This window comes from Chiloscyllium plagiosum, chromosome 2, assembly GCF_004010195.1.
Source record: "Chiloscyllium plagiosum isolate BGI_BamShark_2017 chromosome 2, ASM401019v2, whole genome shotgun sequence".
NCBI lineage: Eukaryota > Metazoa > Chordata > Chondrichthyes > Orectolobiformes > Hemiscylliidae > Chiloscyllium > Chiloscyllium plagiosum.
In genome coordinates this window covers 94425713-94442759 of record NC_057711.1, presented here as the reverse complement: position 1 = coordinate 94442759, position 17047 = coordinate 94425713, and the positions used below count along the sequence as shown (strand labels likewise).

Here is a 17047-nt window from a genome sequence, read left to right as displayed (position 1 = left end):
ATTGTGTTCACCATCACCAAAATGTTCACCCACTAACAAGCCCACCACTTGTCCCGGTTCATTACCGAGTACCAAATCCAATATGGCCTCCCCTCTGGTTGGACAATCTACATACTGCGTTAGAAAAGCTTCCTGGACACACTGCACAAACACCGCCCCGTCCAATCTACTTGATCTAAAGAGCTTCCAATGAATATTTGGGAAGTTGAAATCGCCCATGACTACTACCCTGTGACTTCTGCACCTTTCCAAAATCTGTTTCCTAATCTGTTTCTCCACATCTCTGCTGCTATTGGGTGTCCTATAGTAAACACCCAACAAGGTGACTGCTCGTTTCCTATTTCTGACTTCAGCCCATACTACCTCCAAAGGCAGATCCCCCTCGAACTGCCTTTCTGCAGCCATTATACCATTTCTAATTAGCAACGCCACACCCTCTCCTTTTTTACCACCCTCCCTAATCTTACTGAAACATCTGTAACCAGGAACCTCCAACAACCATTCCTGTCCCTCTTCTATCCACGTTTCCGTGATGGCCACAACATCGTAGTCCCAAGTACCAATCCACGCCTTAAGTTCACCCACCTTATTTCTATCTACAGTATTGCACCTCAAAGCAACAGGACATTCCTAAAAGTTAAGGCATCATATTATTTTGGAAATGTGCCAAATTGCTTGACAGTTGCCCACCACATTGTATCATTTTTCACATGATGGAACAACTGATCTAATATTTAATTACAAAGGTAATGTCTCACTCTCAACAATGTCCTTTAGAACTCTAAAGATTAATATACATTCTTTTTTTTCATTAATCTCCCTCACAAAATCTCCACTTCTTATAATTAACCACTATTCCCCAGGACATGGTCAGTTTGCTGGAAATATTTTGATTGTGTAGAACTCAGTCACATGAAGCACAAGTTAAGCCAGTCTCATTTTCTCAACTCACATCAAGCTTTCTATTCCCCACTCCTCTGTCAACATTCGGAAGAAAGTGAATGCTTCAGTCAAACGCTATCAGCCACAAATGCTCCCACGGGATGTCTACACTCCACAGGGCTGGAAATTCAGATCAGTGACCCTTGTGTTAGCAAGCCTCACACAGAATTGAAGGAAACAGTGACACCACTAACAATGAAGAGGTCAAGTGGCTCGCGGCTGCTCACTGACCCAGACTTCAGAGGTCAAGGACTTCAGGTAACATCAGGCTTATGATAGAGAACGAGCATGATCAGTCTGTTTTAACAAATCTGCCTTGGTCAATTAAACTCCACACGGCACACTGCTCCGCATTGCAGGGGTCCTGACTTTAAGGCAAATAGTTAGACGGCAGCCCTCATAAATACAGCTCTGAACACACCACAGTAAATTAAAGTTGGTAATTCTCGGGTACACCAATATCACAGTCTAACTAGTTCAACACAGAGACATAACAGGCATCAATTAATTGCAGCTTGCCTGTAGTGTGACACAAAACATTACATTCTTTAGATTAGATTCCCTACAGTATGACAAGAAGTCCACACTGGCCCTTTGAACAGTAACCCACCCAGACCCTACATTTACCCCTGACTAATGCACCTAACACTATGGGCAATTTAGTATGGCCAATTCACCTGACCTGCACATCTTAGGATTATGGGAGGAAACCGTAGCACCCGGAGGAAACCCACGCAGACATGAGGGGAATGTGCAAACTCCACACAGACAGTCGAGGTGGCAATCGAACCCAGGTCCCTGGCGCTGTAAGGCAGCAGTGCTAACCACTGAGCCACTGTGCTGCCCTATCAACACTATTTTTCCCACCAAATCATTATATGTTTTGTCATTTATCTTCAAGAGCAAAAGTCATTACAAGGGAAAATAGTTCTACAAATGCACAGCTTGATCTAAAGTAGCCCAGTCATCCCTGTGAGTGACAGATGTGATAGTCAGCTTATTGCGCCATCACTGAACCATGTGCCATGTGGGAAATAGAGTCCATATCATAGATGTGTGTGAATGCTCAGGTGTAATCTGCTGAGCAGAATCACACTGAAAAGTGCTACAGCTGGTACATAGTAGAAGCACTCCTATTCCTGGGATCAAACAATACAATAGAAAGAACAGTTCTTGTAGTTACAGAACTATAGTAAAGTACATATTACTTGACAATCACCCACATTTAAGGCAAATGTTTATCCATTCCTCTTGCCATGCCACGTGAGAACCATTGAATGTAATGCACCATAATTAAAATAAATTTAATTGCATAAAAGATTAACTAAACAACAAATAATCCCATTATACTCTGATGTACTGCAGTCATCAACATCATGGAATTTTTATTCAATTGTGAACTATAGTAAAAAGGACATCTTCAATATACCCTGACTGTATTTCAGAATACAGAATATGTTCCCCATTCTGTGAAGAAATCACTGTGCTGTTACAGAGACTTCAACTGATAAACAGTTTTTTGAAGTACTTGTTTGTTCTCTGATCAGTTTTCTATATTTTATATGTGAACCGGTTCAATGGTTAATGTTCAACCTGTGGTTTGATTTCAGCCCGCGTCAACATTGACAGTGAAAAGAAGCTGGGAAGTGTTTCAAGAACTGAGTGATAATTCAAAAAAGCTATTAGAGTTTTACATTAAAGAAAACAAAAAGCAATAGCTCAATTTCAATATTGGATTCATGTCAACTCCACTTTAATCATTAACTTGTTTTCATTGTTTGAAATAATCAACAAACCAGTTTAAATGAGGCAGAGAGAGCACAGGGGCCTACTCTCAAATCAAAAGTTTGTCAAAAAGTTGGCAAATGGAAGCTGGGAAATGATTGGTTGGTGAGCATTTCTATTCAGCCTTACTTTTGACTCTAAGGTGGGTTTAAACTGAGAGCTAGCAAATTGGAAATGACAATTAGGGTAAATTTAAATTAATGTAATACAAAGAGCTGAATATCATGGTCCCCACTGGCATGTTTGCAGGCGGTGTGGTCCAGAAAATTTCCTCCACGCAACTGACTGTGCGGTTGAGAAACAGGAACACTGAAACATTTAACCTACACCACCTTTCACTTGTTTGTGACTGATCTTGAGTTTCAACTCCATGTTCCCGCCCACTCCACATATCCTTCAATTGGCTGAGAAACGAAAGCATTGTGGCTTCCAAGCATTTAACCAATGGAGTGCTCTTAACCCTCAAGGATAGATTATTTATTCATTATATTGATAAAGGCATCAAGAGAAAGAAATCCCTGGTAGCAGTATTCTATATGCACTGTAGAACAGGATTTATCTGAATAAATAATTGAGACATATTACAGAGATAATTCAATAATAGCGGGCAATGCTAACCTTCATGAAGTTTGGGCAAATCAAGTTGTCAAAGTTAGCTTTGAAGATGAGTTCATGAAGAGTATTTTCCGTAATTCCCTATTATTGGTAATTAGGAAAATGCTAGGAACTATTATTAAGGAAATAGTATTTGAATATTTAGAAGATCATAACATTCAGACATATAACAATTACAAGTTATGAGACCATAAGACTATAATATGTATGAACAGCAGTATCTAAGCCTTGAGTAAAATTAATGACTCAGCCTTTACAGCCCTCTGTCAGCTTTGGATCTCAGCATGGCAGATGGTGCAATTTAAAATCTGAAAAGATTGGAAGTCTTGAGGTCTATTGATGATCATGAAACTGTTGTTAATCGACAGGAAAAACCCATCTGGTTCACTAAAGTCCCTTAGGGAAGGATTCTGCTGTCCTTACCTGGTCTAGCCTACATGTGATACCAGACCTAGAGCAATGTGATTAACTCTTAACTGCCCTTTGAGCAAATAAAAATGGGCAATAACTGCTGGATTACCCAGTAACACCCACATTCCATGAGTGAATTTAAAAACATTAAGCCGGTGGTTTCCTGTTTTCTATCTCCCTACTTTTTTGAATAAAGGAATTCTACTCATGGTTTTCCCATCTAAATCAACCTTTCTTGAATCTAGGGAATTATGAAAAATTAAAACCAAGGCACCGACTTTCTCATGTTTACAGTTACTCTATTAGCACGTGCAGAAAACTGACAAACTTACAGCAAACTGAGTCAGTGTAAATAGGTCGGATTCAGTTTGGCAAACTTTACCTACAGGAGTGTCACAGGAATCAGTGCTAGGGTCTCAACTATTTCTAGTCTCTATTCATGGTTTGGGTGAAGGAACTAACCAATTGTATTACAGCCAAATTTGAAGATTATATAAAGATAAATAAGAATCAAGTTGTTCAAAGGATAGAAAGAGCAGGATTTTCATTTCTAACTCCCTCCATTAGGACGATATGTGCAGCAGGAATCCAGAAATGCCAGTGGTCAGATCTTAAGGGACACTTTGGAAGAAGGCCAACTTCAGGAATGATGTCCTGTGTGGGCTCCATAACCAGACAATCTAATTAGAACTGGAGGTACCATCTGAAAACAATGGGAATATTTAAAAATAAGAGCTGGTGATAGCTGTCTTTGGGGATAGGGAAAGATAGTCTGTAGTCACAACCCTCATGCCTTTGAAGCTGCTTATGGGAGATATTGTGGAAATTTCTATAAGGCAGTTTCACTCCCTGTTGGCTCTGTTCACAACTAAGGCTTCATCTTCAGCAATAAGGGTTGGGCAACTACCATCTGAAATCCTACAGATGGTGTTAGCCAAATGCCGTCAATAAGAGTTTTAGTTAACGTAATCGGGAAGAGGGAGCGACCAACACATCCTCCATGTGCATATCCCCTTTCCAGGTCCAACAAATAGTCTGCAGTACTCTGAAGTCTGAAAAAGGCTCTAGGCACATTATGTGAGTGTGCAAAACTTGAGCATATGGAGGGAAAGTGAGAGGATATGCACTTTGCCAGAAAGAATAGAAACACAAAAATATTATTCAAATAGAAAGAGACTACAGAATGCTGTAATACAGAGGGGTCTGTGTATCTTTGCATACGAGACACTAAATGTTTCAATCAAATGAAGTAGCGCACATGAAAGAGATAGACAGCTCAATGGTATGGTGCAAAGACAACAATTACACCCTCAATGTCAGCAAAGCGAAGGAGCTGGTCATTGACTGCAGGAAGCAGAGTAGAGATCACACCCTTGTCTGTATCAAAGGTGCTGAGGCGGAGGTGGTTGAGAGCTTCAAATTACTTGGAGTAAATTTCACTAATGATTTATCCTGGTCCATCCACACTGCTGATATAGTCAAAGAAAGCACACCAACACTTGTACTTCCTCAGAAGACTAAGGAAATTCGGCATCTCGGCAATGATTTTTCCCAACTTTTATAGATCCACCTATCCGAGGCATCACAATTTGGTTTGCCAAATGCTCTGTCCAAAACCATAAGAAATTGCAGATAGTGGTGAAAACCAGCTTTCCTTCCATTGAATCTGCCTGCAATTGCGCTGCCTCAGAAAAGCAGCCAATATCATCAAAGACCCCTTCCACCCCAGTTATACACTCTTCCACCAGGAAGAAAATACAAGAGTTTGAAAACACGTGCCAACAGATTTAAGAATAGCTGCTTCGTTGCTGTTATCAGATTTATGAACTGATCTCTCAAATATTAGATTTGATCTTTCTCTGCACTTTGTAGCTGCAACACTAGATTCTGCATTTTGTTCTATTACCCTGATGTACCTGTGTAAAGTATGATTCGCCTGGTTAGCAGGCAAAACAATACTTTGCACTGTATCTCATACACGTAACAATAATAAATCAAGTCAAATCAAATGTTAGCATACAAGTACAGCAAGTAACTAGAAAAGTCAATGAAAAGTCATTTCATTTCTAAACAAAGTAAATATTAATGGAGGGAGCAAACACAGAACATGCTGGAGAAATTCAGCAGAGAAACTCTTCTGAACCCGCCATACCAGATTCTAAACATTAACCTTGTTTCTCTCTCCACAGACCTGCTGCCAGACTTGCTCAGTTTCTCCAGCATTGTCTGTGTTTGTTTCAGCTTTCAAGTTTCTGAAGCCTTTATATAAGCATAGGGAAGCCCTGCTACAACAGTATAAGACATTGATGATTCCGCAGTCAGATTATTCTGTCCTATTTTGGTCTCTTGTTTGCTTACTCATTCTTTATCTGTGTCCAAAACTAGTCATCTTCATCATTGGCAGTGCCTTGCAGACAAAGATGACTCTCTTCCACTCTGAGAATGAGTCTGCACATGGCCATATAGACTAATACAGCTTCCACAGGCTCTACTATACTTGGGGCAGAAGGTGCCCACAGGAAGTAATGGCTGGGTGTTGGTGTGGCAGCACTTTCGCTGTTTTCGCTGTTTTTACCAGGCTTCTGCTTTTTTCCAGAAGGCAAGTCTTCAGGTGCTCAACGCCTTCCCGGATGTTTCTCTTCCACTTTGGGTTCTCTTGTGTCAGTCATTCCCTGGTGTCTGTAGGAATGCTGCACTTCACCAGTGAGGCCTTAAGGGCATCACTAAAAACATTCCTCTGTCCACCTGTGACTCACCTGTGACTCATCTAACGTTTCAAATCAGGGAATAGAGCACTTGTTTGAGGAGTCTCGTGCCATGCAGACAACGTGCTCAGCCCATCGCAGCTATATCAAGGGTGGTCAGTGCCTTGATACTGGGGATGTTGGCCTGGATGAGGATGCTGGTACTGGTGTATCTTTCTTCCTATTGGATTCACAGGATCTTGCACAGACAGCATTGGTGGTACTGCTCCAACACCTTGAGGTGTCTGCTGTCGACTGTCCATATCTCAGAGCCATATAAGAGGACAGGAACCACCACAGCTCTATAAACCATGATCTGATGTTGTTGTCCTTGAACACACTTAGCCTTTTGGAGGCAGTGCTGGATCTCTTCATCAACAGCTGCTTTGACTGACAGAACACTCCCGAGGTTTTAGAAGTGCCCAACTTTCATTAAGGCTTCCCCTTGGACCTTGATGCTGGGCCAGATTGGTGGCAGATCTTCATCTTGCAGATCTTCAGGATGAGACTCATGCTCTCATATGCCTCAGTAAAGATGCTGATGAGGGTCTGGAGTACATCCTCCGAGATTGCAAATATGCAAGATCCAGTCACTGGTTATAATGACTTGCGGTTTGACTTGAAGGGGACAAACATGGAATAATTTCCCACAGGTTCTGTACACTGTTCTACTCATTATATCATTGGGCATGCTTTTGCTCCCTCAGCATATGTTGACTTCTCATCTATGAAACCATAGCATCAAGAAAGGATTTTTGAAGTTCTGAGCAAGAATGCCCCATGTGGCTGCCTGGTACACCACACAATTGCAGCACAGAGGAGGGAGAAGGGGCACAAACTGTCTGACTTAATACACACTCACATGATGTCTGACTGCTCCAACCGCAACTAAGGGTCAACATTTGGACTTCAAACAAGCTAAACTCTTGACCAGAATTTTGCACAGCAAAGTACTGAATAAAATTTTCTCTGGTCGCAATGTAGTTTGCTGTCAGGAGTAATCTGCATTATTGGCTCGGTGGAGAATAAAGCAGTAAGGCCAGGCGTTTGAGAGAAAGCATAATTAGGGAATTTACACAACTGCTTGTTCACTAGAAGAGCCACTGTCCATCAAGTGGCCCACTATTTTGAGAACTGGTATTTGTCTTTCATTCAAATTGTTAAATAATCTGTAAAATACTTGAGTTTCAGGAAGAATTAAATGTCTTTCTGACATATATAATGAAGAGAAAATGTTTTAAATATGGTCAGTGACTAATGGTCCAAAAGAAGAGGCCTTGTTCCTGATTATTATTCACTTTAATTCATTTCGTTCTCTGGCCACAGATGCATGATCACCAATATGTTTTTAACAAACACAAATAAAAAATGCTGGAGAAGCTCAGCAATTCTGGCAGCATCTGTGGAGAGAGAAACAGCATTAATGTCTTGAGTCTAGTATGCTGAATTCCATTTCTAACCCTACGTAATCACATTTGCAAAGGGCACTACCTTGTGTTTTCCATACTTGTACAGTAAGTGTAAACTTGTGGCAGAATTTTCACTCCAATCATCCATGATATTTTAAATAGCTTAATAATATTTGATTCTCATGAAGTACTTGATCAATTTAACAAACTGTTGAGGATGGAAAAAAGAACTTCTTAAATTCAATTAAAGGTGCAATATTCTACTGCCTTACACAACACATCTTGATTCCCATGATACCATCCCTGATGTCTCCTCCATCAACTCCCAACTCCAGAAATATGTTGATCTCCTGAAATGAGAGGAAAGCAGAAGTGACACAGGGTGGCATGGCTCACAGCGCCAGGGACTCTGATTCAATTCCAACCTCAGGTGACCGTCTGTGTGGAGTTTGCACAGTATCCTTGTGTCTGTGTGGGATTCCTCCAGGTGTTCCGGTTTCCTCCCACAATCCAAAGATATGCAGCTTAAATGAACTGTCCATGGTAAATTGCCCATAATATTGAGGGATGTGTAGGTTAGTCGCATTTAGTCAGTGGTAAATGTAGAATAACAACAGAATGGAACTGGGAGGTTACTCTTCCGAGGGTCAGTGTGGACTTGTTGGGTCTAATGACCTGTTTCCGCACTGTAGGGATTCTATGAGAAACCCAGCAAGTGTTATTACCTTTGATTCAGTCTAATTTGCCAGTCATTAGTCATACATTGGCCAATAGGGCTAGATATTTATTTCAATAGATACTCATTACCGTTGCTTGCAAAATAAAGATGGAATTTTAAATTGAAACTGGCAAGGAAAAATTAAAATATGTTAAATAGTGCACAAAAATCTGCATTTCTACAATATTTAGCTGACACTGCAAAACTCACACTAAGTTTTAAAGCTCTTATTAAACAAATTTAAAAAAAACTTCAGTCCCTGAGTTTACTCTGAATAAAGCAAAAAATATGAAAGACAGCAGCTTAGAAACAACGACGGTCAAAAACTTTTCAGTGTTCTTCACTGCATTGCAGATGCCAGTCAACGAATCACAGGCCTCGTAGACATAGATAATCAGCTTTCGATGCCAAGCCCAGTTCCACTGGCAACCATTATTGGCTCCGTGTAAGTGCCTTAATCTCTTGGCTTGAGCAGAGCAAAATGGTGGCTTGCAAATCAATGGCACAGCAACAACAACAGCACAAAATTGTTTCCGTGCTTTGCAGAATACAATTTTAAACCTAAAAAAAAGTGTTTGTTGTCCTGCATCTCAAACTACTGCAATCAAATGAAGTTGTTCTGCACTCTCCATCAAAAACACCAGTCTGCAAAGTAGACTTTCACCTTCTGATTTTTTTTTGAGTTAAGCTACGATACCAATACTGATCCATTTTCTCATCACAATTTCTCTTCTGGCATAAATCGGAAACCATGCCATTTCCGATACTTGCATAATTCAAAACATTTATATGCAAGATATAAAATAAATTATCAGAATTATAGGAGAAATTGTTAAAACAACACAGCATTCATTAATTTAATGTATTATTTTCTGCCCAGTTAATTTTGCTTCAATAGATCTCAATTCAGAAAAATTAAGCAACAGGAAAGGCTTTCATGTGCAATCACTTCTGCATGCAGATATACATGAGGTAGAAGAAAAGCAGACAGGTTTCTAAAGAATTAAGTCATGCCATGACATGAGAAGGAAAGTAAAAATTACATATTTTTTGCTTAAATTTTTTTGACTGACTGGAGTGACAGTAAGCTCGGAACATGGAAACAGGACCTGCAGCAAATGGCTGCAACAGCAAACTATACATCCAAGATTTCAAAAACTGATAGCAATTACAACTGATTACATGAGGGAAGGGAAATAGACTGGGATGGGAGAAAGAGGACAGAGAAGGACAAGTGCCTTATATGGGTACTGTCCCATGGCATATGATCAGACCAGCAGAAGGTTCTGTTTAAACTGGCCAGATGGACATTTCTTTCCTTGGCTCCACATTTCCTGTTCCTTTGACATACATAGAGCCCCAAGAAGCCAAAAATGGTATTTCCAAAAACCATTTTGACACAGACAAGAAACAGACTGTTGAAAATGCCGTACGAGCACAAGTGTCCTTTGCAGCATTTATTCCCCTGGAAACTATTTTTAGAATTCTTTTTTACCATGTGCCAACAGATTGTACTCATGGGAATATATGAGCAGGCTTTAGACTTTTATAAAAAGTGGAACTGCAAGAAGCCCTCCCTCTGTCAATTTCTTTCCACGAATACAGTACAGATAAAAGCTGTAAAAAGACTTGAGAATGAAAAATACAGCTTTCAAAGGTTAAAGATGAATTTATTGCAGGATCTTATCGATCCTAGGTTTACTACAGTTCCATGACAAAGAGAAACATTTTGTTCAGGAAATTAAAAATGACAATAGGTTAATCTTAGTCTGCTTCCATACATATCTTTTGGACCGCAGGCTATAGGGGCTGAAGGAAAGGCCAAATCTCAAAATACTCCGAATTGGCCAGTGTCTAGTCTTTATTATAATCGTCAATTACCCATCTCCTCTCAATGGTAGAAAATCGAAACTGGAAACTAGTCCATGTGGGAGAGGAATTGAAATAACTCTGCAGATAAGGCATCCTGTCACCAAATGACACTTAATTACACATGGAGAGTCCTCAACCCTGATCCATTTCCCTTAGAGCCAGCTCTCAGATGTCTGCCATTCCTTTTTTTATTTTATTAAACAATTACAAAACAGTTTACAAAACAATTTACAAAAACTATTAACATTTACAACTGTATACAAGAGACAGCATTTTTTCAAGGGAGACGAGCAGTGCCACTCCTGTTTTTATCTGTCAGCCAGAGATCCCTGATTGGACTAGATTAAGAGCCCCAATTAGAGAACTCATATTCTATGAGGTCCACCTGGCTGACCTCATTACAATCACTACGCCCCTCCCCTCTGAACCCGAGGACATTGGCTAGTTCGTTTTTTGGCAGCTCCTCCTGGGACGTTTTAGCACCAGGTCAGTTCCTCCAACTTTGCCTCGAATTCATGCTGCGTATAATGCACAGTAGCTCATCTCTTGCACGTGATGCATCTCAGAAGAAATCCATTCTCCTCTTCAGATCGCAGAAGGCACCGAGATGGCAACATCTGTCATATCCACCTCAGATTCTGAATTATCTACAAAGCTTTATGGAGGAGCAGAACTCATAGGTTCCGGAACAGTCAGAAAGGCTGCTGAGGAGCCACACAAGTTTTGCTCCTTTTGCAGCTTTCAAATGGTCCACATGCTTGTTCAGAACTGTCTAATCTACCCAAACTTTATAATATCATCGGTCCTGACCTCACATTGAATACGCCTCTTATGCATGATGCAGAGTCTTCCTCATGGCTTCAAAACCAAACTTCATCTCTTCAGGTAAACTGTCTCTCTCGCTTAGCGGAGTCTGCTGGAGCTATCCATAAAGTTGGTCTCATAAACAAATAGGAACCAGATCAGTTTGGTATTGAATGAACTTAGAGGCCGTTTCTTTCAGCATGCCTTCAAAGTTTGGATTCATTTTTCTGCCAGAGCTTTGGATGATGGATAGTATGGAGCATAGACTGAAGATCATTCAACTTCAGGAAATATGTACTCAAATTCCCTACAAGGAAACAATGGCCCATTACCTGTGACTAAGGCTTCCAGGAGTCAGTGTATTGCAAAGGATGCGTGTAATTTTACTATCATCGTTCCCATGTTTGACAAATGAACTCTATACACATCCACCCACTTTGAATGGACATCCATAGTGACGAAGAACATTGAGCTCATGAAAGGACCTTCATAGCCAATGTTTAACTGTGTCCTGGATTTACCCGGCCATTCGCATGAATGTGGAGGAGCTGTTTGTGTCCTGGTTGGCAATCTGGACACTGGCCCACCAACGTAACTATGTCTACATCTAATCCTGGCCACCAGACACAACTTCTCACCAACATCATCACTTTGGAAACCCCTGGATGGCCCTGGTGGAATTCAGCCAGCACTCTTGCTCCCCGTAATAATATGCTGTCCTCTACTGTGGTCGGGTCTCTCTAGGTCCAAAAAGGTTTCAATTCTGGTTGGGACGACATTTTGGTTTCCCCTATCACCACCAGCTGTTTCAGTTTTGGACACAGAAAGATCCTCTCCTGGCAGAGTTTGATATTGTCAGCTGTGACTGGAAGCATGTCCAGAAAATTTAAAGCCATTACAGACTCTTCCAGTCATGTACCACTGGCAGCGTATCTGCCAGTGGGAAGTGCTTCTTGGCACTGTTCCAACTTCTAATTATTGCACATAGAATTAGAGCCAACTGCTGAATTCAGCCCGAAGTTATGGGTGGCTCTGCCTTGTTCTTTTTAAAAAGCAACATCCATTAATAATACAAATTTATGTCCATAAAGGTATTGGTGGAACTTTCTGACTTCAAATCTAACAACCAAACCTTCCTTCTCTATTTGAGTGTATTTACGCTCTGCATTAGCTAAAGTCCTTAATGCACACACTATTGAGCATTCCTCTCCATTGGGCCACCTATGAACCATTACTACCCTGACGCTGTATGGGGACGCATGCCATGTCAATACCAGATCTCACATGGCAGCACAGTGTGCCAACACCTTAGACAATCATAGCTGTTTCTTCACTTCCCTGAAAGCTATGGCTTGGTCTGTGACCGTTTCCAAGGCTGAGCCTTTTTTAACAGCTGATGCAAAGGCGCCAGGATGGAGGTCAGGTTACACGTGAAGTTTCCATAATAATTCACCAGCCTAAGGAAAGACCTAAGCTTCAGTCCGGGGCACCTTTGATCACCCTCACCTTATCTTCCAACAGCGGTAAGCCGATCTTGTCAAAACTATAGCCCATTTGGGATGGCTGGAACACAATTATTCCCTTCAAAGGCATATGCTCACCAGGGACAAATGTCTAAGGACTATGTCCAAGTTCTCTAAGTGCTCCTTATCGGTCTTCCCTTATAATCAGTACATCATCTAGATAAATGGTGACCGGGATAAACTTTGCAAAATGTTCTCCATTGTCCACTGAAAAACTGCACAGGCTGACCATATCGCAAATAACAGTCTTGTTTCTTGGTTAAAACTCTTATAGATATAAATTGTAACATACTTCTGGGAATTCTCATTTCACCACAATTGTAAGTATGCATGATTCCATTACCAGAGTCTAGATTAGAGTGGTGCTGGAAAAGCACAGCAGGTCAGGCAGCATCCGAGGAGCAGGAAAATTGACGTTTCAAGCAAAAGCCCCTTCATCAGGAATGACTCCATCACCAGCTGCCTGAAGGACAACTCCTCCACCAATTTTGCATATAAATCATCTATGCAAGTGATTGGGTATTTATCCAGCTGCAAAAAGCAGTTTACTGTTTAAATCCACACAATGGCGAACTGACATGTTGGGTTTCACAATCGTTATGACCAGAACTGCCCATTCCACAAACAGTACTGGTTTGAGAATTCCTTCACTTTCCAGCCATTTTCTAATCAAAAAGTGTTGAGCCAATCTAGGTGATTCTTTCTCAACCAATTTTGCACCATAAACTAGGGCATGGACATTTTACTATAATCATTGGTAACTGAACTAGCCGCTTTGCATAAGACACCAGAACTGAACCTTAATCTGTCAAGGTTCCCTGGTATAGGTTCTTAGTCTAGCCAAAGTCTTGTGCAAACATAAGAGTTGTAGTCCACAGCGAACTTTGTTAAAGACTGGTTCGGTGATCAGTGAAACGGCCGGTATTGATCTCCATGAAAACCAGGTGACCAATTAACCAGATAGTTACTTTGATTGGGTCTGACTTGTATGTTGCTGAGCAATTTAACTGTTCCAAACCACTTTTCAGTGTGCGCACTCTTCTGGATACCGGCCTCTCTTACTTTATTTAGTGGAACTTTTGCCATCTCAAGTCCACATACCAGCAGCAAGTACAATGGCTTTCTGGCCTGGATCCTGTAGAAAATTTTAACCATTTGGCCAAGACTTGGCTTTATTTTGGTGTATTGCTGTGGATTGACCTAGAGTCCCTCTGTTCAAAATATATTCCTCAGTGAGGGTACGCAATTGCCTTGATTCATTTTGTGTGCTCAGTCAGATGGGCAAGGGTGTCCACTTCCATTGGAATACCCTGCAACTCATATGCTCAACTTGTAGCATTTTCCAATGGTAAACCATTGCGTGTTTGAAGTCCAGATAGGCTTCAGGTGTTAGGCGCTTTTGCGCCTAATCATTCATCCAAAATACCAAATAGTCTCTCAGCATCTTATTCAATGTTAAACAAAGTCACATGCCTCTGCCAGTCATCTTAACCCAGTCAAAAATACAGGATTTCCCAGTTTCTCATGTTGCCGAGTAAAAGTGATAGCCATTCTGAATTTCAGGAGAGTGCAATTATCTTTAACTAAATCTGACAACTCTTGAAAGTTTTAGTATCTGGCGTCTCAAAGAATGTTAAGTTCTGAATAACTGAAAAAGCTACAGGTCCACAAGCTGTCATAGAATTACTCATTGGTTTTCATCTCTTTCAATGTCAGTTTCCCAGAACAAAATGACATTCATTCCACATACTGGGCCAGTCTTCGATGGGGGCGGATCAGATCAGTCAAGTTTCCTAAATAACAACATGATGCCAGAAATGCTTACCACAACTCTAAGATGACTGCTGCAAATGAATTTCTTCAGCAGCATGCTTTTCTCTTGTCGCTGAATTAATTTCACAGAGGTTGATATTCAGTCACCAAAGTCACCCTTTAACTACACATGGGAAGTCCTTGAAACTGATCCAGCGCCCTCAGAGCCAGCTCTCAAAAAGTGAACACTCCTGTTTTTTATCTATAAGCCAGGGCTCTCTAACTGAACCAGATTAACCGCCCCAATCAGAGAACGCATATTCTATGATGTTCACCTAGCTGACCTCTTTACAATCACAACAGTAATGAAGGAAATTACAGAGATACGGGAAGAAGATGGTTTCCTCTGTTTATTAAGAAACAAGCGATGGGATAGGAATGCTAAGAGTACAGTCTACAATAAGGGGTAAGCCATTCAGGACTGAGATGTGAAAGAACTTCAAGACTTAGGGAGTTGTGAACCTGTGGAATTCTCTACCACAGAAAGCTGCTGGGGCCAGTTCATTAATTAGATCAAAAGGAAGCTGGACTTGGCCCTTGTGGCTAAAAGGATGGCAGGAATGAGATACTGAAATTGCATGATCAGTCCTGATCATATTGAATGGTGGTGCAGATTCGAAGGAATGAATGGCTGACTCCAACATATTTTTCCATGCTTCTATGTTTGGAACAGTGGGATGGTTGTTGACAGTCTTTTCCTTCATTTCCCAAATACCACGCAGGTCATGTGACAGCTTCAACATTGATCCTCCCCCATTGACAAAGACACTGACTGTAGAAAAGATCCAGAAGTAAGCCCCTTTCTGCAATGCAAACCCACTGTTTATCAAATGCCAAGAAGAGAGTTGTATGCTGCAGTTCAGGAACACATGTGGCCTGACAGGTGCAACAGGAAACACTTCAGCAACATTCCTTTCTTTTCATCAAAATCCAGGTTCTGTGCCACCAAGTGACTTTACAAATGAGTGGTTACTTCTTACGTCAAGGAAATCCAGAAGCGACAAGAGGAAGTAATGTATCATAGACAGAATTCACAATTTCAGCCAATCCCTTATATCTCCCTGCAGTTAAAGATGATATTGGAATGGGTCAGGTATCCCAGCTAGAAATATTTCCCGTACCAGGAAATAAGAAATGTAAAAGAAGAAACGTGATTTTGAAAGGGCACTTAAAATAGTTCAAATCTAAGTTCTGTTGAAAAAGGAAGCTTTTGGCAATTTTTGCATAATCGTGCAATGTTATTGGCTAAAAGGTCATATTTATTCTGTACTATGGTGAATGTTTCATTATTGACTTTTTAAAGATGAAATTAAGATTCAACCTCCAGCTGCAGCCCCAGAGGGGAAATAAAAGGTCCCTCACAAATAGGCAGTCAGTCAATTGCTCAAATTAAAATCTATGCAAGTATCATATTTAGTTTACAACTATTTTCAAAAGATGAATGTTTCTGAAATCACATGGCTTATATAAATTTTAGTATCCTGCATTCACAAGACTATCTTACATCAAAAGTCTTATGACATTTTCCATCTAAATGTAATACTGGCAACATGGTTTGATCATGTTTTGTTCGATGTGATTGTAATGCAATTTCAATATAATAGATTAGAATAGTGAATACATTTTTTTCTGAATTAAACCTTAAAAATTAGGTGCAGGTCTCTGGCCCACTAACAATGAGCATGCCAGTAAACATGCCGCCTTACCTTGTTCCTGAGCGTAGTAAGCCAAAAACAAATCAAGCTCTTTCACCGATACAGTTATGTGATGGGGCTGAACACAGAGTAGTGGATTGGTGCACTGTGGGGATTTGACAAGACGCTCTCCATCAGTACTTTCCAATGGGATGCCTTTAAACAGGATCACCATTACTAGATCCAAACGCCACACCTTGTCAGCTTGCCGTAGACAATCGATTCTTCGCATCTTGCCTTTCTGATCAGGGTTGGACAGGACACAGCAAGAGTGCTTCTTGCCTGTAACAGTGAGCACAAAATCCTCCCGGTACTCCTGCCGGATGTCCTTGCGGAGTTTTGCAAGTAACCTTGATGCCCACTTTTGCTTGATTTCTGGCTTCTCACTCAGCAGCTCATCTTTTACTGCTCTTTCTTCATCCTTAGACATTCGTTTCTCGTGCTTCTTGAAGTATTTACGTTTTCGGGCTTGTAAATTGAACCAGGTATATGCAATTGCACGAACATGTGGAAGAAGTGCTTCAATAAATGGATGGAATTCATCCTTTAATACAAAAGGCAGAAGAATAACAGAAAGAAGTCAGCAATTGTAACAATTTTATTTTGATCACAATTACATTAAGAGAAACTTGAAAAGCTAAACATCTAAATAAGGTTGCACATTTGACTTTGGTTCTTATTAATTTCATCACAGGGAATTATATTTCCTATGTTTAAT

The 17047-nt window shown here is 40.7% G+C and overlaps 1 protein-coding gene across 12 annotated transcripts in view; it reads right to left on the bottom strand.

Moving 5' to 3' along the window:
• Window positions 1-17047, bottom strand: part of LOC122562011 (nuclear factor 1 B-type-like) — a 624396-nt gene that overhangs the window by 419609 nt on the left and 187740 nt on the right. For all 12 annotated transcript variants that reach the window (XM_043714459.1, XM_043714413.1, XM_043714404.1 and 9 more), the window contains exon 2: window positions 16342-16873. In XM_043714459.1, coding sequence (XP_043570394.1) covers window positions 16342-16873 — 532 coding nt within the window. The remainder of the gene's footprint in view (window positions 1-16341; window positions 16874-17047) is intronic.